General features: G+C 41.0%; 2 protein-coding genes across 3 annotated transcripts in view; one reads left to right on the forward strand and one right to left on the reverse strand.

The window, feature by feature from the left end:
* The first annotated feature begins 427 nt into the window (after positions 1–427).
* S1PR3 (sphingosine-1-phosphate receptor 3) lies at positions 428–11,393 on the forward strand. 2 transcript variants are annotated; one of them, XM_014608766.3, is made up of 2 exons: positions 428–594; positions 7,834–11,393. In XM_014608766.3, exon 2 carries the CDS (start codon positions 8,008–8,010, stop codon positions 9,148–9,150), a length of 1,143 nt encoding a protein of 380 aa, XP_014464252.1. In that variant the 5' UTR covers positions 428–594; positions 7,834–8,007; the 3' UTR covers positions 9,151–11,393. The 2 variants fall into 2 exon arrangements, with proteins under 2 accessions (XP_014464252.1, XP_014464251.1); XM_014608765.3 differs by lacking the exon at positions 428–594 and adding an exon at positions 1,704–3,978.
* A 7,907-nt stretch (positions 11,394–19,300) lies between these two features.
* SHC3 (SHC adaptor protein 3) overlaps positions 19,301–25,086 on the reverse strand; it is an 83,263-nt gene continuing 77,477 nt past the window's right edge. Inside the window, exon 12 of the mRNA XM_019477981.2 lies at positions 19,301–21,768. Within this exon, the coding sequence (XP_019333526.2) occupies positions 21,640–21,768 (129 nt within the window). The 3' untranslated portion in view covers positions 19,301–21,639. The remainder of the gene's footprint in view (positions 21,769–25,086) is intronic.

Consider the following 25,086-nt stretch of genomic DNA (forward strand, 5'->3'; position numbering starts at 1 on the left):
GAGTAAAGAGGTCAGGAGACAATGTGAGGGAGATGAAGGGAAGACGAGAAGGAGAAGGGAGTGGGGACTTGGAGGATGGGAGATGGTCTGGAGGCAGCATCTCTCCCCATGGAGACATGGGGTAGGGGAGTAAAGAGGTCAGGGGACAGAGGGGAGAGAGATGAAGGGACGAGGGGATGAGGGGAGTGAGAAGGAGAAAGGAGTGAGGGAGAACGGGGCGATGGTCGGGCGGGACAGCGGGGGCGGGGGTGAAGCAGTGGGGCTGAAGGGAAGGGAGCGGGGAGAAAGGAAGACCCAGGGCTGCGGGCTGGGAGCGGGACACAGCGGGGGGCTGAAGCGAAGGGGCAGGTCCCGAGGGGGGGCGAGAAGCGGGAGGGGCGGGGAAGGAGGCAGCGGGGCTGGAGACGGCCGGGAGGAACAAAGCGGCGGGAGGCGGCGGTGGCTCCTCCCCGGCGGGCTGGGCGCAGTCCCGGGCACTGCGCTGGCCGGCCGCGGGGCAGACACACGGTCAGCGGAGCTGGGCTCGCCGTGTCGGCGTTGCAGCCGGAGCCGGGACAGCGCGGGGCGCCCCGCCGGCCGGGCCCGCGGCACCAGGTGAGGGGCTGAGCCGGAGCTGGGCTGCGCGGCGGGCGCGTGGGCGGGCGGGAAAAGTTTAGCCAGCGCCGCTGCGGGGCACTCCCGAGCTGCGGGGACGGGGCTTGATCCGTGCAGGGCTCTGCCGCCTTGGCTCCGCATGTGCTCGGCGCTGGCCCGGGGGCTGCGGCTGCTGGCGGGGCCGGGCACGGGCTGCGGAGGGCTCAGACGCGGCACTGGGCGCCCGGCGGTGCCCAGGTCCCGTCGCGGCTGCTCCGTCCCCCGCGGAAGGCGCAGCCCTCAGCTGGAGCGGTGGGAGGGCACCGTGCATCTGCCCCCCGGTTAAGGCGGGCGGGCAAACTCCGCGGACAATGCGCCTCCTCCCGCGACCTGGTAGGAGCATAGAAACCAGCGCTGAAGGGACCTCCGGAGGGCACGTCTCGTCCAAGGGATTGAAGATCGCTTCAGGCTAGACATGAGGGGGGAAAATACTTCTTTACTAGCCGACGGTTCGGAACAGAGGTGGTGCAGTCACCCGCCCCGGCCATCTAGTCTTTCCTGCCCACTAGCCCGTGATCTGCAAGGTCCCTTCCAGCCCCGAAAACCCCTGCTCCAAGCAGCCCCAGCCCCAGCTAGATCATCGCAGCCAAGGCTTTGTTGCCTGCGTGTTAAAAACCTCCCAGGATGGAGCTGCCACCCCCTCTCTAGGCAACCCCTCCAGTGCTTCACCACCCTGCTAGTGAAAAAGTTTTTCCTTGTATCCAACCTAAACATCCCTTGCTGCAACTTGAGACCATTGCTCCTTGTTCTGCCGTCTGGCACTGCTGAGAACAGTCCAGCTCCATCCTCTTTGGGACCCCACTTCCAGTAGTTGAAGGCTACTATTAAATCCCCCTCCACCCCACTTCCCCTCAGTCCTCTCCTCTCCAGACTAAATAAGCCCAGTTCCTCCAGCCTCTTCTCGGAAGTCGATGAGTGAGGCCAGAGGGCAGGCTTTCTTAGGGTGAGGTCTTTTATCGGCCCAGCTGGGGAGCTGGGATAAAGTTAGACCAGCTTTGAAATGTGAGGCATCCAGGAGACCTGATGAAGAAAGACTTGCGTTCCAAACCTGGCCTAACTCTATCCCAACTCCATAATTGGTCCAAGAAAAGATCTCACCCTAAGAAATCCTTGTTTCCACTCTCTAATCCCAGCATTTACCTACTCCCATATTGATCAATGGCCAGGACCTGGTTTTGCTTTTGAAGGGAAGTGTTTAAGTAGACAACCTCCACCCGAGGAATTGGCTTCCTTATGCCGATAATATGATTGAAGTTGGTTGGGATCGTGCCCTGAACAGCCAGCAGGAGGTGCTGGTTGGGATATGTAGTTGGTGAGCAAATTCTGGATGTTAGGGTTAGATAATAATTCTGAGGTCATGCCCCCTCTATGATGCAATCTTGAATCCTTTACAAATAGGATCTGCGATTTACAGGTGGTAGTGTGTTGACCTAGACAGAATTGTGCTGCAAATGATATAAATCATTGCTGCAAATCACTGTATCATTATATCTGAATGTATGTCACCTCTTTATTACTTGTCACATTTTATTCCTCAGCAGTTGTTTTTATTGACATTGCTGATGCTTTTACCTGCCATAGGAATGTGTAGAGTTCCAAAGGCTCTTTTAAAAGTTGTATTCCTCCTATGACATTTATTTTAAATGCAATTCAAGTTGAAAAGTGCTTCATCTTTTATAATCTATTCTTTGCCCTGCATACCATACTTCATTTAATTTCCAAGATTCTTTCTATTCAGTAACCTGAAAAGAATATCTGTTGGCACCACTTCCCCTTTTCTTATATTATTTTTGTTGGCATAATACCTAGAAAACTGTTGGAAAGGAAATGTTTTTAGTATTTATAATGCAGGCTCAGTGTCATGCTGACTGAATTGTCAGAAGGCTGGTTAAACAGGTAAAGTTATGAAAGATGTTTTGAATTAGAAGGATACTTTCAGTTTGGAAACTTTATATCATGGCACTGTTAACGTTACTTTCTTCCATATCTTTAGCTCTTTGCTTTGACGAGGCCTTTAATGCAAAGAGAAAGTTGAGATTACTGCAAGAAAATTTGGAAACTGAGAGAAGGAAGGGCATGGGGAATCAGTGGGGCAGAGAAAGAAATAAACATGGCTTCTTTAAAGCCAGCGTTAAAGTAGTTGAGAGCTCCTGTCTGACGTATATGAACGTGCTATTCAGAAGAATTCCAAAAGGCAATGTGATGTTGTCCAAAAGCCATGAGGCCAAGAAAAATAACCATTTATTGAAGGCTTTTCCTTCAATAAATGCCAGCACATTCATTTTACATTTGTTGTAACTATATTTTTTTTAAGTTTATTTGAGCAATCCAAGACATTGTTCTTCAGCAGATGTTTGTTGTCTGAACATGGTTTGTAGCTAAAGCCATTCAATTCTAGACAGAGGGTGTGGATTAACATTTACTTATGATCTGACAAACCTTTTTTTGCTCTTAAATTGAACACTACCAGGGTGTGCCTGACAAATTACACATATTTTCTCATCATCTGGAAAAGATTCTTTAAAAAAGTAAATAGAGAAAAGTTTGGCTCTGTATACATATTCATCCCTTTTCATTCTCCCTTCTTAAAATTGTCATTTGTGGGTAAAGTAAATGGCTACATATGGAGAGGAAGGAGACTTGGAATGTAGGGAGTGTTTCTTCAGACTCCTTTTTCAAGTTTTTTGTTGCTACTTGGAATATAGGAAAAGGTGGGTTCCAGTGTTAATAACTGTGTTACAAATATAATTGTGTAATGCAGTGTGCCCTTATATGGACAGAAGTAGGAGGGATGAATATTTCTTAGGCCTCAGTTCTACAAGTACCGAATATCTCTTCTGAGATGTTAGGGCCCATCATCACTCAGTGGGAATCTTAATTAACACCTTGCAGGACAGACATGATACACAACAGACCCGCTCCTGTCCATATTGAACCCAGCAGTCTTGAATCTGACAGTATTAGATTCAGATCTTTGACCTCTATGCAGTCCATTGAACCATTACAGAATTGTACTGAGGCCACAAAGAGTAGCAGTCGGGTAGCATTGTTATGTTAGCACTACACTGCTCTCTCTATTCTCAGCTTAAGGGATATGAGCATGAAAGGTCTGGCTGAAGGAGGAGGCTCACACAGCCACATTATGTAGTGCTATGCCACTTCTTCAGTTCTCAGCATTGAAAGCATGAAGGTCAGAGGAGGATGCATGACCAGAACATGGCTGTGTCTTGGTGTTCCCTGTCTAACTTGATTACCACTGGTGCCAGGAAAAGTAACAATAAGTCTGCTCTGATTTGCTTTGGTGGGGACCAGTTGGCTTCCAGGAGCACAAAAGTTTTGGAGAAGGTAGAGTACAACCATATTTGTCTGCCTGCTTCCCCTCCCTCACCATTTTTGATCCTTTTAAGATTCCAGGATCAGGTTTATAGTTTGTAAATAAAGTATCTAATTGGGCTTAAGAGATTTTTGTAGAATAAATTTGAAGCTAGAGGGCAGCACCGACAAAAAGATGTCCCATAAAATGCTCTGGGATGGTAACAGTGTCTAATTAAGATAGTATTCAGGCAACTGAATTAACTAAGCTAACAGACTGTATTGTTCCATTGGTTCTCAAGAATGGAGAGCTTTGCTTAAAGTCAATGTTAAAGTGTGGTAAAAAAAATCCTTTGGAATGTTGATGTGAAAATGTGATACTTTTCAAGCATTTTCCTAAAATATTTATTACATTATTATAAATATGAACATTAAAAGTTTGTTAGTAAGATTCATATTCTGTGAGTCCTGTTAAATAACTCTATGTGTAGAGCATTTTGGTGCCATCTGTCTTGTTGAAGGATGCTTTTAAAACTATGCTCGGTGTACTGCCTATCCAATAGACTGTCCAAATAGACTTTTATTGTGATCATATCTTTTAATTATATTAAAATATATTTAATTATATTTTAACATATAAAAGGTAGTTAACAATGGAAGATCTCCTATGTATTTTCTGCTGATTGAGTAGTCCTTACCTTTAGATGGTGGAAATTTGCAGAGCTTCCTTGTCTTTAATAGTAAATGCCACATAATACTACATAACGTGATAGTTCTGTCCACAAGGTAGTTATTATTAAGGTATTTATTTTGTTGTGTTGAGCATTCTTAAGTTACTGAAGCACTAAGTAGGATTCTATTATACATCCATCATCTACTCATTTTAATCATTAAGCGAGGGGCATTGTTGATAAATAGTATCTTCTGTGGTCATCTGTAAGTATGTATTGTATGACAGAGAACACTGAGAATGAACAATTCAGATAGTTTCAGTGCTACACAATGTGAATTACAGTTGTAGTGAACTGCTTAGGATAAAGTTGTTCTGTTTAAAAATTATAACTTTTGGGAACTTCAGAAGAAACTATTGACAATCTCAGGTCAAAATGATTTGCTTTTATCTTTAATGAAAAAATGACAAATCCCCAAGTTGCAGTGGTGTTTACTGAATAATATAGCTAACTAATATAGTACCCACCACTATTGCAACTAAAAGTGCATTTCCAAAAATATTTGTAGGGGTATGCTTATAATGCACAATGTAGATAATTTAAGTGCCTAAATGTGAGAACTGCATGAAGCTGTCTTAGTAATAGTAAATTTGCCAAAGAATGCAGTGCTGATTGTCACAGATTTGTTCATGAATTTAACCAATTTGTCAAATAGTTTTGACTAGAAAAGTGAGGGGCTAGGAGGAAGGTTGAGGTGGATGGTTGTGCCCACCCCTGCCTGACTCCCATACCCTTTATCCAGTGATTCCATGGGCATGTATACACATGCACACTTACTAAGCAGTAACCAAAATTACTGCACAGTAAGCAAAATTTACTGGACAGTACAGGCAGCATCTACACGTGCATGGTCATACTGTGCAGTTAATATGGCAACTTATGCCAACTTGGGTGTAAATTTGATACCTGCATCATGCAGGTCTCAAATTTATGCCCGATTAATTACTGCACAGTACCACACACATAGACACCTTACTGAACAGTAACACTATGTATGTGGACTGATTTGGGACTAACTTTAGTCCCAAGTTAGTCCACATACAACATTACTGAGCTTTAACATCTGCACATGTAGATGCCAGCCTAAACCCACTTACTGTGCAGTAAGTTACTGTACAGTAAATTTAATGCACAGTAAATGCACATGTAGACATGCCCAGTGGGTCTCAAAATGTTCACACGAGGTATAGATGTTGTTTCAAGTCCCAGTGCTTGAAAGTATTTGAAACCACAGGTCTCATGTCCCAGGAGAGTGTTCTAATCGTAGGACTGTAGGACATCCGGGGGTAGGTGGAGATTGGGTCTCTCAGTTTCTTCTATTGATACTGCACCACTTTGTAAAAAAAAAAAAAAAAAAAATTGAACTTTCATTAGAGCAGGGCCTCTGGAATCAGGTTGTCCCACCTCCCATAGAAGGGTGCTACCTACAACCTTTGGGGTACTTTGGACTAGGTCTTCCTCACTCCCTCTTGTTGGAGGTGTTCCACTTTGTATAAAATCATTAGTGTAACTAAGGTGGGGAGACCAGGCCAGCAGGCTTAGGTACCAACCTGAGAGGCATGGAAAAAAAGCAGCTGCTACCATAACCATATAATCACACTGGAAGTCACTGCTGCCTCCATGCAGCCCAGCTGCCTTGGGTGTCAGCTGACTTGTTACTCCTCTGTATAGAGTAAATAACTATTAATGGAGTCAGAGAGAGAATGACTCTCTAGCCTGGTGATTTGGATATTCCCGTGTACAGTGGGATACCTACACTTCAGCCCCTGCTCTGATGCACATTTAATTATTTATGCAATGTGGAACAACTTTAGCAATAAAACTCCCATCCTGACCAACAATAAAGCTTCCATCCCATCATCCCTAAATAATCAGTGGCAGGGAGGTGGAAAAACTGAGTTCAAATCTCCTCAGCCAGAAAAATAAATTTGACTTAAGTCTTCAACATGCTGCATGATTTCGATAACCACCAAGCTATTGAATTAAGGTGGAGGGAAAGGGTTACCTTCAGCAAGTTGTGATTCCAGCCTTTCCTTTGCTTTTCTTATCAGTGACCACAAACCAGAAGTTTCATTTTGGGTCAAATAAAAAGTTTCATTCAATGCAAAACATTTTCTTTATTTATTCTGGCAAGAGAAAAAGAAAATGTTCCAATTATTTTGGATCAAACCATTCTACTTTTCTTAGCTGAACCAAAAAGTTAATTATTTACTCATCTCTAATAAATATTTTTGAGGCTTATGTGCCAGCCTGACTATTCAGTATCTAAATTCTAAAACTCCTTGCAAAACTACAAGTACTAACCTTACTTCATACTATTTCCCCACAGGCATAAAGTTCACTTGCAGATTTTTTATGCCATAGTTGAAAAAATGAGACCTAGCAGAATCTGTTCTGAATTTATATTACATCAAAGTCCATGGAAAAAAATAGTGAAGATGCAAAGTAAAAAAACCAGAAGGCTAATCAAAGCTGTTTTTTAAAAATATTAATACAATATTAAATGTGGAAACCTCTTTCATGTATAATGAAAGCAAAAGTAATGTAAATCTGAAAACTTCAGTGCTATGAATGTTATTGTAAGCATTTGTAATTTAAATGTTAGAGTAATATCACAAGCTTGTGCATTTTAGCAAAACTAGTTATATGCCGTGTTTCTGTCTTTGCTGATATGGGACTCTCAGGGCCAAAACATTGTCCCAAGCAAACTTTTAAAAAGCAGGTCTGTTTTTTTGTTTGTTTAGCAGAGCACATAACATTTCCACACATTTATCTCCTCCTAATACCTGCACCCTAAAACAAGGTGTCTTAATATAATTTTTGGATTTTCTGTGTTCATCATCACTTTAAACTTGTGCTATGTCCATCTGTGCTCCTTCAGTGAGGCAGAGACCATAGTACGGTCCAATACTCTGTACTGTGACCTGTAGAATTATAATCAAATAAAGTATATGACTGAAGTCTTAAGTAGTGGAGAGCTGGCACTCGGGTACCTACTAAATCCACTGCAAATCCAAACTCAAGTACCCAGTTATATTTAATGTTCCCTTAAATACTTGCAAACTTGGAGTATATTATTGCAGTAGATGGAATATATTTCATATAAAAACCATGAGGATAATGCCAGTGATTTATATCGCCTTTCTTTTGTTTTCAGGAGCTGGATTTCAATGCCACTACAGAATACTGATATGCACCAATTGCTGAAGCTTGGGTCATCCTCAGATCACTCACAGAAGTGCTTTAGGAAGCATGACTTGATCTCCCTCTTGTGGAAAGAAATTGGAAGTGAACATTTGTGATTTGAAAAAAACAAAACCAACTAACAATTATGGCAACAGCAACTACGCCACCTGCTGCTGCATCCAACCTTCCAGGGAATGATGGAACTGACTTTCTGATCGTGCTACACTACAACTACACAGGAAAACTTACTCTCCGAGAAAAGGCAACAGATAGCATAGACTTTACAACTGTGGCATTTCTGATCATATGTAGCTTCATAGTCTTGGAGAACTTGATGGTGTTAATTGCCATATGGAAAAATAACAAATTTCATAATCGGATGTACTTTTTTATTGGCAATCTAGCGCTCTGTGATCTCCTCGCTGGAATTGTTTACAAAGTAAATATTCTTATGTCTGGCAAGAAAACTCTGAGTTTGTCCAGCACAATCTGGTTCATTAGGGAAGGCAGTATGTTTGTTGCCCTCGGAGCTTCTACTTTGAGCTTATTAGCCATAGCCATTGAGAGACATCTGACTATGATTAAAATGAGGCCTTACGATGCAAATAAAAAGTACAGGGTGTTTCTTCTTATTGGAACTTGTTGGCTTATCTCAGTTTCCCTGGGTGCCTTACCAATTCTTGGCTGGAACTGTATTGACAATTTGCCAGATTGCTCAACAATTTTGCCTCTGTATTCTAAGAAATACGTTGCCTTTTGCATAAGTATCTTTATAGCCATTTTGGTGGCTATTGTTATTCTTTATGCACGTATTTACATACTGGTAAAATCCAGTAGCCGTAATGTCACTAATCATAATAACTCAGAGAGATCTATGGCTCTGCTTAGAACAGTTGTGATTGTAGTCGGCGTTTTCATTGCCTGTTGGTCTCCATTATTCATTCTCTTGCTCATAGATGTCGCCTGCAAAGTAAAACAGTGTGCCATTTTGTATGCAGCTGACTGGTTTATTGTCTTGGCTGTCCTCAATTCTGCAATGAATCCTATCATCTACACTTTGGCCAGTAAAGAAATGCGCCGGGCTTTCTTCCGTCTTGTTTGTGGCTGTCTAGTGAAGAGCAACGTGGCTAGATCTTTACCTATTCAGCACACCCCTGATCAAAGTCGGAGTAAGTCTAGCAGTAGCAATACCCAGAAGCCAAAGGAGGATTTTCCACAGATTAATGTTCCCCCATGTATTAATGAAAAAACTGAATCTTCTTTTCACAATGGAAAGTTTTGCAAATAAAAGACTTTGCAAGTCAAATACTCATCTACAGCTGTTTGGATGAAATTACAGAGTTTATCAATTTTCAAGCACTTAAATCATAGGGAAAAACACTAACCACTTATTTAACTTTGAGTACCTATTTATCATACAAATCAGCTTGTTTTGGATATTAATTCGGTAAAAGATCTGACTCAGGAAAACTCTATATAGTAGCCAGAGCCCTTGTATGTGTAAAGTCCTTGTATGTGTAAAGATGGCATATATTGTATGGATGTGTTTGGCACAGTCTAACTTTACAATGCATTTAGCTCACCTGTACGAAACATCAACATTCATTAAGCACTGTGGGCAATGAAAAAATGACCCTGCTTATTGTTAAATTGGACACAGATTAATTACATTATCCAATGTGTGTTATAATTCTGTACATGTATCTTGCTGTTTATTTTAATGGTCTTACATATATGTAGTATAAATAACTGTATATTTGTACATTCCTTTCTTAAATAGTCATTTTATAGCAAAAGTTTACATTATACTACACATAATATTATACTATATAATGTAATATAACAGATTATACAAATATGTAGATGCATTTCAAATAGTATGTTTGAAAATGTATGAAGAAATCTGATCTGAAAGGACAAGCTAAATATGCAGTATTAACTGAGTAGTTTGTCTTACAACCATTACCACAAGTCCTCAACTTTAAATGCAACAGGCACAACTCTTGCCCCGTAACTAAATTTAAAGCAAATAGTGGTAAATAACCATTAGCATTAAGTAGGTTTGTTATTTAAAGTAATTAAAATGTGACTCAATAGGACACATATAGCAAGTGTATGTTCTTGTACTATGTCTTTACTATTTGCAGTGTTTAAAAATACGTGAAACCTGTGTAAGTATGTATACCTTGTAAATGCACTACATGAACTAACATTCTCCCACTGCAAAGCTAAGACGACATAATTTCAAATGACAGTAGACAACAAGATCCTCACAGAACTTGTGGAATTTCATCAGGAGCTACTACAACATGGAGCTTTATTAGGTCTTTCTGGGGACAGGTCCAGCCAATGTAACACTGTTCCTGCAGAATCATGTTACAAGATGGAAAATACAAAATAGCAAGACCACACAGAAGGAAAGCAATCCATGCACAATTATTCCTTCTTCTGTATCTGGAATTACTGTTCTGAAATCCTCTGGATTTGGAAAGCCTTGCTTTGTCCACACTCCTTGGTATCCCATATCCCCTTCAATGAAGAATTCTACAGGAGACTTCAGGGCACAGCTTTGCGGAGGGTTTCTCTACCATCCTTACTCTCTTCAAGTGTATTCTCCATCAGATGGGGCAGCATGGCTTACTGTGTTCAACATTTGCTTAATATTATGGTATGAGTTGGCATAAATCTACTGAAAGCAATTTAGCATGGGAGATTTATTCACAGGCTGAGAAGCTGGCTCATGATTGTTTTGTGAATTGTACTTTTCAGGCTCAGATTCTCAAAGGAGCCTAAGTGTGTTAGCTGTTCCAAGTCTAATGCTCATTATCTTGCAAGCACCTAACTTCCATAGGCCCCTTTAAAAAATCCCAACTTTAATTTCTCAAACTAAGGGGGAAAAAGCATATGATTTTTTATTTACAACTTATAAAAATGGTCCTTATTTTTTCTCTTATCTTAATCATGTAAAGCATCTACATAAAATAATATTTCCAAGTATGTACAGTGTATAAATCATGTAAGGTCTGGAAAAAGCTTTTCTAAATATACTGTTTTACATTTTGATTATTTTTTCAAGGCAAGAGTCTACTTGTAAATAGGTCAGGAGTGTCCCTTTGATTTTTGTAAAGAGAAATAGCTGAATTTTCAACAATTGTGAATGATACAAGTAACTATCAAGTGTCTTACACAAAATAGAGACTGCCCCAAGCACTAAATAGTAATTTAGACACTATATGGAAAGAAAGTCTAGCAAAGCTGAACTAGAAAACATGTGTCATGATATGGGAGATGAGCTGTGGATACGAATTGAGTCAAAATGTCTGATTCACATCTGTATTTGTGCTGTAAATGGAACTACTTACATAGTGGTGCTGTGGTTTCATTCTTTAGACTTCAGAGTGATATTTCGATATACTTTTCAGCCTGGAGAGCTTTCCTGAAACAAGAGTCTTTGAAAAATACTTGCTAAAATTCCGGTGTTCTCTGTTCTTCTAAATGTTTGCTTTGATTAAATGATCAGTCCTTCCAAAAGGTTGGAGTTCCAGGTGTCGTAGATGTGAAGGTCTTCAACAGCACAAGTTCCCTTAGCTTTGGGGCAAACATGGCTGAACCTATCCTATGCCTCAACTTAAAGATGTTATTTATGTTTCCCATACCAAGATTGTAATAAAAAGAAAAATCTGTATTAACCAAGGCCCAAACACATGTCCATAAACATGACTTTTAGGATGCAGGTCCTACTCTTGAATGCTGTTGCAGTTGGCCCAAGGTACAAGCAACTGTTTGGAGCCTCATGGTTCTGCAGCTCTGTCCCTTACCCCAAACTCTCTCTTTCCTTCTGACAATGGATTCAAAGGCAGAGCAAGCTTGCTACTGAAGTTCTTTCTAGCAGCATAGCCCAACACTCATTTTAGAGTTGTTTCCTATGTTTCTGCGCTCTGGATGAACAATTGATACATGAAGCCGTGACACACAAATTCACAAAACCAGCTCCACCCCTCATGGACATTGAGGACACTGCCCATTACAGAACTACTGTAGAAGGGGAAGCAGGACTACAGAAGACATCATGGGGGTGCAAACAGTATGGACTGGGTGCAGAGAAAGCCAAAAGATTGGCAGTGATGGAGAGTACATATGCATGGGAGGATACTCCAGCCTTGAAACTGGAACAAGTGTTTGGCTAGAACTCCATCCCCCTTCCCCTTCCCAGTGCCATCCCTGAAATATATGAGAATGTTTTAGAATGAAGATCAAAGAACTAGGTTATCCATTAGGCCACAAGTAGATCAAAATCAGTCTCTTGAACTGTAAATGATTTGTCTTATACAGAGAAAAAGCTACAAAACAAATATGTTTTGATAGTGTTGAGATGACATTGTACCTGTGGTGGTCCAGGAAATATGAGGCAAGAATTTTTGTGAGTGATATTTTTTAGCAGACCAACTATATGGTTGGGATAGACTTAGACAAGCTTTTGAATATACTGCATTCTTCATCAGGTCTGTGCCTGTTCTTTTCATCAAACATGAAGAAAAATTCATTGCATTCAAAAGCTTGTCTAAATCCATCCCAGTCATTCAATTGGTCCAATAAAAAAGGTATCATTCACAAAAATCCTTGCTTCACATGCAAAACAAACACACATTTGTCTAGTGTTATTTCATGAACTGGAGTCTTTATTTTTATTCAGGACTGCAGAAGAAATGCAAAAGAAACCACCTAAGGAAAAAGAGCTTTCGTAAGAGTCTTTATTGCCAACAGTCTTACAGATTTACAGTATTTTAAATTATTAAGTACCATAGTCATTTTAGAAAACTTTTTTCTTTATATCCCAGACTTTGGAACCAGTTATGTAGCAGTCACTCTCAAAGAGTGTAACAAGGTTCTGTGTTTGAGTAGAAAACCTACAGCTAGATTATAAATGTCATGCCTGAAAGCACAGTCTATAAAACAAAAATTAACTACGTGCTCTGATTCCACTGTGTTGAAGTCAAAGGTAGGTAGGCTTTCCTTCAAACAGTGGGAGCAGGCTTAGACTCATAATACTTAGGATAAATGCTGGAAGGGTTTGCTACATAGTTGGAAATGTAAACTGCTATACAGGAAAGGCACAATTCCAATAACCGATTTTAATTAGAAATGCAGCATTGGCTAAAAGTTTGTCATCTGTCAATGGTGGTGATGGTATTGAAAATAAATGCTGGGCATAAAACTCCATTGGCTACCACAAAAGCCAGAAAGTCAGGATTCTTAGAATTGCTGTTTAGCTCCCACTAAGTTGAATTACATTAGGTAAGCCTTGGAATAATGGCATTTAACTTCAGGGAGACATGATTTACATAGATGTAATTCATAGCATATTTTAGTCAATTGTGGTTTCTGCCTCTATCAGGAACTGGGGCAGCCCCTTCTGGGGAATGGGCTAGATCACTGGTTCTCAAAACTTTTTAGTCTCAAGGTAACCCTCATTAGACTCAACGTACCCCTTCTTAGACTTGAGGCACCGCTCAAAAAATGCCAGCTTAGTTTTCACTCATTTTTTGACTATGGGAGAATACTACAGCAATTTTTCTATTGGAAAAAAACTCAGAAATACCAAAACAGGTGAGCTTTAAAAAAATGAATTCTTATTTAAAATCATTGGGTTTATCATGTTGCACACCTAATGGTGCTAATGTGTGGCATCCTGTGGCACTCCTGAAGGGATCTCAAGGAACCCCAAGTTGCCACAGCATCCTGGTTGCAAATCACTAAACTAGACTCAGTAGGTTTTTCCCTAAAAATTTTGCCTATATTGTTTGTCCTGCCACAGAATGAGCCATACTGTGGGGCCTGATCACAAACATATCAACCCATTGGTATTTCCACCAGGCCAGGGTCTTTCATACAGAGTTCCACTACCTCTGTGAAGCTCCCGGACCCCTCCATCTATCTGTCAGCAGAGTTGCAAGGGGCCTCCTTGCCCATAGTGATTTCTGACATCTCCTTAAAGGGGGATCCTCACTGAGAAATCTTTGCACGAAAGGTATTGTCTTTCTCTGATTATTCCTCTGGGACCAAAGGAAGACTGAGTTAAAGAACATTAGTCCAATCCTGTCTTCCTTTAACATGGAGCTATCCATTCCCCTCTCCCCAGCACATTCAGTTGCCAACCCAGTATCAAGAGCATTATTGAGTGCAGGGCGAGAATGCTGCTGCAGAATTGGGCTAACCCTACCTTTGCATGCGGGGGATAATTCCTCTTACAGATCAAGGTATAATTTGGCTGGAGTCAGGACCTACTTTTGCATTGCAAAAATGGTATTTGGCAAAACTGCGTTCATGACTTTGATTCCTTCTTGGTCTCTTGTAAACCAAAAATGTTTCTGTGGAAATAAATGGAGCTACTCTGCTGTAAAACCAACACAGCTGAGTTCAAACTCCGTTCCATGTTATTTGGTCCTAGTACCACTGTAGTCTAAAGTTGCAAATAAATGTTGCCCTTTGTGCCTCCATAACCTTTTTTATGGTGCCCCAAAGGGAAAGCAATTTGATGCCTATACCATTTCTCATACCACAAATACCCAAATTTGTGGCCTCGATAAAAGGTGGTAATAGTTTCTGCTGCTTTATTGAGACCGATGTCTGTTGGCTTTATTGTGAGAGTACCAGCAACTCAGGGCTTGAGGGGCCTAGTCTTTGTGGGAATCTCTGGGCCATGTCTGGGGAGCATGTTGGCCATTGTTGGCCATTGTCCACAGCATCAACAGGTGGGACAATGGGCCAATGTGTTTCAGCCAGCAAAGTGGATCAGCACAGCTGATCAACTTCATTTGCTGATGTCTATTTCTAGCATTGCTTACGTGTGGTGATCATTTCATTCTCTCCTGTAATTTTTGCATAAATTGCAAATATGAAAAAAGTGCAACGTTAACTTCTAATCCAACTGCCGGTACTGAAGAATTTCCTAAGAGACAATTTGCTTCTGTAATCAAAGTGGTCACTATTGATGGACTGACAAAAACATGGCATAGAGTATTTCATAATAGATTTCATTTTGGATTCAAAAAAGTTACAGAGAAAATAAATTCTCACAATATTTCAACACACCACTTGTTTTTTCCAAAAAGTACTTTGTGTACAATGCTCAGTCAAAATTATTTCTAAAAAGTAATAAATATCTTGTTAATAAATATTGAAGGTACATTTGAATTTTCTGCAGCAAATGTTCACCTTTTCATATGACTTAAGGAAACACATTTATCTTACAAAAAACAAATTTGGTTTGTTTCAAGACTGAGGATTGGATGATAGCACTCTACTTGGAACAGAAAATGTCATCACACAAATACAGTCACAGAGGAGAAAAGTATTTCGCACACTATCTATGGGCTTCTTTTTCTTTAACTTGAAATTTACTTTCATTGGTTTATAATGAATATTTTCTGGATGGTGATTCTTACCTCATTGAGAAGAGAGGAGAACTGGGTAGATAAAGCTGTCAAATTTACCCTTCAAATAGATGTTCATGTCATGGATGAGCAAATTTAAAATTCAGCCACTTAATTTCTAATTCTTTAAGGTTATCCTGATTAACTGAGTCCATTATACCTTCAGAAAGCTGTGTAGCAAAACAGGAGAGTAATTTAGAGCCTTGTGACCCATTTTCAAAGCCCTTTTTGCTAGTCAAGCTAGTGGGCTTTGCAATGTATTGCTTCCTGTATAAGCCTCTAGTTCCAAACTTCATCTTCTTTAGTGGGGAAAAAAATGTTTTCCAATTTTTTTTCTTAGTGGAAACCCTAGAGCAGCTTATGTTATCAGAGGATGAAATTCACCTTGTGCAGAGGAGCAGTGCATATGTCTCATAAGCAAATGGATTTTAGGTGAAGCACAAACCTCATGCAATCCCTATGGACAGGGTTTAATTTGACTCAGAGTACATCAACCAAAAACAGCAAATATGCAACTTAATGAAGAATGCACCTACACTGATCTGCAACATGTGGTGCTGTCAGTTGCCTCAAATAGCTACATGAACAAAAATCTGAAACCTAGATTTATATCTCTATGCAATAGCATTCTCAAGTTGCAAAGTCCTGGTATAAATCTACAAGTTTCCTGAAGGTTGTGAATCTGTGCCAGCTCTGAAATGGTGCATTCTTACTTACAAATGTATAAATTCTATTGTGAATAAATTATACCTGGCATCTGGTACCTTAACTGCCAGCAATTATTTTATAATGGTATAAATGTTTATTAATTCCCATCTCATAACCATACAATGTGGTGCATGGGGACTATCATACTAAGAAACTTGAGACTGCTATTCCCCAAGGGAAAGAAAAAACCAATAAGCCCCTGGTACAGAACATTTAAAGTGGCAGGTGACACCTGCCAGATTTCTAGGAAAGCTATTATAGCGACTTCTTGCCCCACTCATTTTCTACTCATTCCAACAGCTCAATCCTGCATTCCTTGTGCATGCCTATGTTGAATTTTCACATAGAAAAATCTCAAGAAAGGAATACAAATCTGTAAAATGGCATGATGAGATACTAACAGTTTTCTTTTGATGCAACTCTCAGAGAAAAAAGACTGAGGGCTGGGGAAGAATGGGAAAAAAAAGAAGCATCAGCCTCTATATCTAGGGCTTCACTCCATCAGCTATGTTATCGTTTTCTGTTTCTCACAAGGCTGCTCAAACAAGCCACAGAGAGCTTGCTACCTGAAGCAGCAGCAGCTCCTATCAGTGGTATCTGTAGGGACTGAAGAACATCATGCTTCAGCATGAAGCTGTTGTATAGCTGCATTCCTATATGTGATACAGGGAGTTGAACTGGGGCTTTAGGAACTTCTCCAGACAAAGAAGCAACCCACCATGGAGGCTGGTTCTCTTCCTTTTCCTAGGAGCAGTCTGGGTCCCCTAATGCTGCTTCACTGAAGAAGGATACAGGAATCTTTACTGAAGCAGAACTTCTATTGAAATCAGTAACTAATATATCAGAACCCAAATGCTTCACAGGATTAGGTTCCTTAGCTCCCTGTAAAGATGAGGGTTTGTAAATGAGCCAGGGATATAGATAACCAAAGAAATAGGTGCATGTGATCTATCCAGCTGTTTGCTGCAGCTTTTACTCCAAGGAACACTTCTTCTCCAGTCAGCTGTATAGGACAGCTGGTGAGTGCCAGCTGAGTGGGGAAGCACTACCCTTTGAAGTAAAAGCCCATAGCAAATATTGGAGAGGCTTAATGTGGCAACCCACTGGGAATTCAGCAGAGTGAGAGCCCTTCAAGTCCTGCCATGTCATTTTTATTTCTTTGCTTTATGCCCCTGCCATTTTAAAGTTTCACATTTTAAAAATTTGCTCCAAATTTCTAAAGCAACTGAAACATTTGATTGAAATGCTGGAGAAAGATCTGAAATTCAGCTGTCAGAATTAGTGAAGCCAGCTTCACCGACAACCTTATTTCTATTACATACCTACAGTGCAATTAATCTAAAGCATTTAATTCAGTATTTTAGTAGCATAGATTTAATGCATGCCTAGTGCACAGGATTCAAATGATCGTAATATAAACAAAAGTCACTTTGAAAGGGAGATTTAGGTTTCTTAAACATAACATTTGATTTTATGCAGAGAGGAAGTGTGCTCTGGTAAGGTATGGAAATTTCCTACATACTAAATTACCAACCCACAATGAAGAAATTGTGGACATTCCAGTGTTACTAGCTCTTGTGAGTTTATCATGAGATCCATAAATGCATTTCTTCATAAAGTGCCAGTTCCTGGAGTCATGAGATTATGTGAAACTTCCTTCTTTTATTTTATAAACGATAAAGGCCAGATCCAAAAAATAATTTAGGTAGGGTTACTATATTTCCAGTTCCAAAACAGAAGACACCTGTCAGGGAGACACCTCAATCCCAACCCACAGCCCCCTAACCCTGCCAGTGCCCTTCATTCCCATACTTCAACCCCCTGTCCCTGCTGCTGCCCCTCACTCCAAACCCTCAGACCCCTGACTTTGCCAGTGCCTCTACATCTCAACCCACAGTTCCCTACCCACCAGGCCATGCTGGTGCCCCTCATTCCCAACTCACAGCCCCTTGGCACTGCCAGTGTCCCACAAGTCCCTTGCCTCCCCTGTGCCCTCACTCCCAAGCCACACACCCCCAGCCCCGCCAGAGGAAACCCCAGTTGCCCCCATCTCAACCAAGCCAGAGCACAGTGACTCCAATTTATGCGGGCAGTGATGGAGCAACTTTGGCCCCAGTGCAGGCTGGAGGGAAAAGGAAGGGAGGCCCGTGACTCCCGCTGCCCTGGACTGGGGCTCCAGCACTGTACCAGGTGGCCTGGCCATGCCCTCGCTTCCCTGCCAGACAGTGTCTTCTGACCACTCCACCCCTGTGAGGCTGTGCACTGGCCCCTGTGCCACTGGCCCAGCCATGGAGCTTCTCACCACCCCCAAAGGGCCCTCCTGACCACTTCACTCACACACCCTGCCACACACACAGCCCTGACACCCCCTATTCACCTCCCCCCAGACAGTCCCCAAGCCCTGACCCTCCAACCGCCACTCCCCACAGACTTACCTGCATCCAGGTGTTGAGGTTGCTCCCACCACCCTACCTGGATGCATGCCAGCCACGTGCACATGCGCACACATTCACACATGGTGCCCCCTGCCTCCAATTGCCCACCCCCCACTCTCACCAGTGGAGCAGAGAAAAATTCTGGACATTTGTTCAGCCTTCAAAAGACTACCTGGACAGAGCTGGAGGATCCAAAAAAAGAACATGTCCGGGAAAACCTGGATTCCAGCATTCACCTCCAATTTACTTAATCAATGGGATTTTAGGCACCAAAATAGGATTTAGGTACCTCCATAAAGTTCCATAGCAAATCACTCACTGTTTCTAATGGCAACAAGATCAGACCCTGAACTTATAGATTTATAGCCTAGCTGTATAATTTTTCATGCACAGTACCAAATCCATCAGAGCAGCAACCAAAGCAGCAGGGACTGGAGAGGTAGCTTTGAATGGTCTTTATGCCCTTCCTTTCCCCCCCAAATATCCTGGAGTCAAATGGAAGTTGATTTGATTCCCAGTCTTTTAAAAGCCTCAGAGGCATGATATCCACTACAGTCCAGGCCTTAGGGTCTATCTAGCAACATGGCTTCACCACAGCCGAGAGACACAGCATCTACCTGCACTACCTCTAGTCATTCCCTTTACCACAGTTCCACATCACCAGGTGACATCCTGAGCCAGGTCGATATGATGGGTTTTCAGCTACTTTCTGCTGTCAGAACATAAGGTAACATAAGGTAAAAATGATATTGGTGTGTAATTACAATTGCAGAGTTACAATAGCTAAGAACTGAACTAAGGGTAGGGGATTTTACATGGTAGCAGATTGGTTGGTAGTTTGTTAAGACTACAGATGGTAAATTCAGAAACATTCTTTTTTTTTTTTACAAATTTATTTCAATACATTTGAAATGCATTTATTCATGCACTCATCTCCCATCACTCCTTTTAGGCCCAGATTGTTCAAACAAAACAAAACATTGTTTGTTATGAAATCCTACTTTCTGACAGGAGAATTTGTATCACAAATCAACGGCAAAAATACGACATTCCTTTACTGAAAGACAATAAAAATGGAACCACAGGCAGAAGGCATAGGCTGTACCAGGTCATGCCTAGGGCCTCATAAAAAGATACAATGAGGTCACATTTTCAACTTTTGGGGGAGGGGAGGTTAGCAAAAAAAAAAAAAAAGAAAAAAAGCATAAAACATGACCTCAATGTAAACAGTACTGGTCTGAACATGCAGATAGTCTAGAATAATAGGTCTGAGAGGCATGGCCTGTTGGAGAGAGTGTGGTGTCACATGTCCAACTTAACACTTGCTAAGTTAGTGCATTTAAAATGCAAGCAAACACACATTCAAGCAGTTTAGCTCCTGTTAAGAACCCTTGTGACATTACAAAGTTGTATCCCTTTCAGGCAAAAGTAATCTCCTAACACCTACAAACTTTAACCGGGTCACTACAATCCAATGATTTGCAACTGTTGCGAGTGAACGTGTGACAAGGCATGTTCTGCTAGGGTGTACAGTGGCAGGTCTTTGCCACTGGACAGGGTCATGGGATGCTCTACGCAGGCTGTACTGAGGGCCCTAGATTGCCTTGTTTCTGAGTCTTCTTCCACAAGACAACCACACTCAAAAAAGCAAAACAGAGGTACCTAAAGTTACTGCACAGTAGCGCAGGCACATGGTTATTTAGTGACGCTTACTGCGCGTTAGCCTAATAACACTGCACAGTAGGCTATTAGCACAGTTTTTGCCATGACACGCTACTGCACAGCGTTATTAGGCCAATGCACAGTAAGTGTCTTGTGTAGATGCGCCCTTTGAGAACTAAAATTAGCTCTCCTTAAGTCAGAAGCAAAAGCTAAGGTCCTCTCCAAAAAGCAAAAATAATTCATGGATTTACTCTGTGTGTGAGTGTGTGTGTGTGTGTGTGTGTGTGTGTGCGTGCGTGTGTGCATGTTTGTGTTAGCTGGCTTTTCATTGTACATATCTCAATACCAAGAGATACTGAACTATTTGCCAAAAATGCATCACCAATACGCATGTATTTTTCCAAAGTGGACATTAAAAACAACCAATACATTTATTAAAAATATCATTTTCTAAAGGCCAACTTTAAACTGCATCTCAGATAGAGGCACCTAAAAATTAAGTAAATCAAAGTTGGGTCTTTTACATGGATTAACATTCTAAGGTTTGATATTTTGTGATTATTCTATTTTTAAAAATTTCAACTGTGTCTCTGACCAGCTGCGTGCATCTTTCACTAAACACATTAAAAAAACAAGCAATTGGAACCCACTTAATCTATATATAACATCTCACAAGTGACTGGCAGTCACTGCACAATTTTTTTTTTTATCACAACAAGTGAACTACTTGTAAATAATTTAATTTGATTTAATTAGATTTAATAAATAAAAGCTGCAGAATAGTGTTATATTAGTTAGAAAAATTAAATGCATACATCTCAAACACACAGAGATCACACTAAGTCATTGTCAAAGTAAGTTACAAACATTTTGAGTAGCATCATATAAGAATTGAAACAACATCAGAAAGATAAAATGCTTTTGAAATCAGTGACACTAACTAATGCTTTTAAAAACTGTTTCACACTAAATTTCCATGTTGGAATACTAGCTCTGAATTCAGTCCCCTCTTCTGGTATTTAATCAATGTAATCCACTTGTTTTCTCCCCATAATTGTGCTTATTAGATAAAACTACAAATATGACTTCCAATATTAGATTTCTCAAGGAAATGAGATCATTGAATTCTATTTTTATCTGAACAATCACAATTGGCATCTTTTCCAATTAAAAACACTTGGCACAGAACATTTGTTCCATACCTTCAACAGACTGACTTGAAAAATATAAATATATACTGTATTTATATATAATGCATGTATGTACACTATCAATATTCACATTAAGGAATCGGAACAATTTTATTGAAATTACATTTTAAGAAAGCCTTCTGTCTGTGTTTTCAATCAGACTTCATGTCTGAGTAGAGCAGTAAGAATTTTCATGTGGTACCATATGGAATGGCGTTTCTTAAACCTAAAGGGAACATACTGGTGAGATATACATATATATATTTATGTATGCATTTTTAATGTACATGGTTGCAGTATCCACTGGTTATAGCTTACAGGGTACAAAAGCTGAAAGTGTCATAACGCATCATTGCTTCCTCTCAACTGGTTGCTGGAGGCAGAGCTCACTCCCAGCGGAGACTATTGGCAAGTTGTTCTCAAGATGATGGTTGATGAGATGACTTATGCTGTCAAATATACGGTCTTTAGTACGAACCTTAAAAGAAGAGGATAAAACACCATATGTTAAACAAAGACCAAAAACATTTCTTTCCTTTAACCTTTTGCAAATATTCTTTGGAATTAAAATGAAATATTTTCCTTGCATCTCTTTTACTCCATATTTTTAATGACAAGTTTGTGCCTTTTTCCATCAAAGTCAACAGACATTTTGCTGCCCCCCAAATTAACTGTTTTCCCATCTTGTCTCCAGACTTCTATTTTGCCTGCTATATTTGGAGAAGAGTTCACCATCTTTACTGAGGCTGAATAGGCCCTGTAAAAAAAATTCCATTAAAACCTTCCCCCCCCCCCCCCAGTGTAAATTTGGGCTTTAATGAAACTTTTTTCTTTTTCTTTTGCTTTTTCTTTTTTTAAGTTTCTGCTTTCCTCAAACATTTCCCATTACCACTGAAAAGCCAAAACCCTGAAATCCAAACATTTTACACAAAGCTCTACATTTACATGAACATTTTAGCAACAAGCAGCTTGTGCCCCAAATTTTGGGAGACTTCAGTTACTTTTAACAAACTGAAAAATATTTGGTTTTTCAGTGAAAACTCAATATTTTATGCTGGACATATAGAATTTTTGGTTTTGTCATTTTTTTTCAATGAAACAAAACAAACTAAAAATTGCTGACCAGCTTCAGTCTGAGCAGACTGAGTGACATATCACCCCTTCAGGATCCTCTTTGATTTCAACAGGGCTAGTTACAGAATAAGGAGATGTGTAGGAACCACTGTATTCATTCACCTGCATCTTTGTGCTTCTTTCCATTCTATATCTCTTGCCTGATATATACAATATCCTCCATAATTTCTTCCTGAAAAGCCACTTAGCTCCAGAGAAGCATTCCAAATACAAAACCATATTTTGTATTTATCTCCATGTTTGTTCTGTACTGTATCATACCCACTTTGTCCCTTTGGGCTTAAACATCTTCATAAAAAAGGAATCTGCTATTTGTCTAGCACGTTTCCAGAATTCTGTACTAGTATCTTATTATATAAATGATCACAACCAAAACCACTGGGATATAAAGAACATTAAGTTTACAAAGTCAAGCACTCTGAAGTTAGACAATGCCAGAACTAAAGTAGCTTTTGTATGCATATATTATGATTCAGACTTTAATTATATGGTCATATGCTATTATTCCTAAAGGATCCCTCCCTTATTTGTTTGAACTGTTTTTTTTCCCTCAGAGACTTATAATTTTCAGATTTTCACCCCCGCCCGACACAAAGTCCCTCTCCTGCCCAATATCAAGACCTTGTTCCACAGAAAGAAGTCTTACAGCTTCTTGACAAACAGTCTCTTAAGAATTTCTTTGACAATGGCAGAAACAACCCAGGTCTCAAACAATCTTTTCCTTGAGAAATGGAAGAATATTTTTTGATGAAACTTTTCAAAAATAATTTCATTCTGAGGCATACACCAAACCTGGAAAATTCCTCCCAGAATAGCTCTGGGGGGGATTAGGGTATTGGGGGGCAGGCAGGGTCCATGGAGGGTTGCTGGGGTCTGGGAGGGTTTGGCAGGATCAGGGAGATGGAGGGCCCTCTCTCCCCCACCCCCCATGACCGGGGGCTCTGTATAGCCCTCTACCCCCCACCAACAGACTAACGACCCCACCTCCCAGTGACCTAATCTTCCCCCATCCTGATGACCCCTCCCCCCACCTCAACTTACTTGCTCAGGTCCTGGCATTGGCAAACACTAGTAAAACTAGCACCAGGAGATGCTTGTGGGATGGAGGCTTTGGCAGGCTTGGTGGCGGGGAGGGGACGCATTAGATGGTTTGCAGGGGGGCCATTGTCCATCTCAGAAGGAGGAGATGGAGACTAAAAATAGCCCAGTGTCAGACAGGGGGTAGGAAAAATGCAGCCCCAGGGCTTTCGCAGCCCTGGGAACTGTACAGAAGTTCAGAACAGTTAGATTGGTCTAAAAATGGCCAACCAAATCTAAGTTAGGTGAACCTTGGAGGTAGGGTTAATCTACATCAGGTAGGCTATTTTTAGACCAATAAAACCATCCTTAACTTCTGTATTATTCACACTTAGATCAATCTAACTAGTGTAAGGTCCATATCAGGGCCAATTTTAATGTGATCTAACCTCCCCAAATGTCTGTACCACCCTGTCTAGCTCAAGTAAAAGGAGCTTATTTTGAAACAAAGCCCACCAGCCTCAGCAGCATTTACTTTTCAGTCCTGACCCCCCCAAAAGGGCCAGTTTTCTTGAGTTTAAAGTAGAGTGTCAAAGGTACAGGCCACAGGCTGGATATGGCTTTCAGAGCCGTATCATCCAGACCATGGTGCATGGGTCTTAAACCAGTCCTGCATGCTGCATAGAGCATGTGCTGGCTCTCGCCCTGCACACTACATGAAGCATGTGGGGCTAGTTTGGTAAACATGCTGTGAGGACCACTTATGTCAGACTGGCCCTGCACACTGCATGTGCTGAGTGGGGCCAGTCTGTGAACCCAATCCAGTTCATGGACTGGCCCTGTGCCCCTAATCCAGCCCACAGGGCTGAATAAGTTTGATATCACTTTTTTTCTACACCACTGTGTCTAGTACTACTGCCATCACCCAATCTGACAAGCAAGTCCAGGCAGCCCCCTTTGAGTAGCCCTAAGCACATACTTTATTAGTATTTCTATCAGGGTTCATGTGGCTGGCTCAGGGCTACACCAAGGAGTCAATACTGCCTCATTTCCAGGATTTGGTACAAAGTATGTAGTCAGAGCACGCATCTCAGAGCTTGGGCACAGCACAGAGATAGTGCAGACATGCACAAAGAAATGCAGACTGTGAAAAAATAGTCTTCCAAGGCTTGCAGTATGTTTGCATTTTGCTAGGCATGCTCATGACATGCTGTAAATGAGCTAACAGGTCACAAATTATAAGGCCAGCATTGTTAAGTGTAAATAGAACAATAGGCAAGCACTCTAATGAGAGTGAGTTTTTCAAGTGGTGTGTAACTTTTGATTAGCACCCCCTTGACTAAGCACAGTCCTTGAGACTATTAAGGGCTTTTATCATGACCAGCAAGCCAGAAAGCCAAGCTGACAGAGTACTGGAACAAGCCTGCCCCAGATGGACAGCCTTGCCAAACAGCTGTGACCATTGACTCTTCAGAGTTGATAAGTGTGATCACATCCCACCTTTGAAGGATATGGTCAAGCTTCGCCCTAGTTTTATAAAGTGTTACAAACACAAATACCACCCAATGGGCATATCTACCCGTATGCATTTACTGTGCAGTAACTGAAATTACTGCACAGTACGGGGGCACATCTACATGTACAC

The sequence above is a fragment of the Alligator mississippiensis genome, chromosome 3 (genome assembly GCF_030867095.1).
Source record: "Alligator mississippiensis isolate rAllMis1 chromosome 3, rAllMis1, whole genome shotgun sequence".
NCBI lineage: Eukaryota > Metazoa > Chordata > Crocodylia > Alligatoridae > Alligator > Alligator mississippiensis.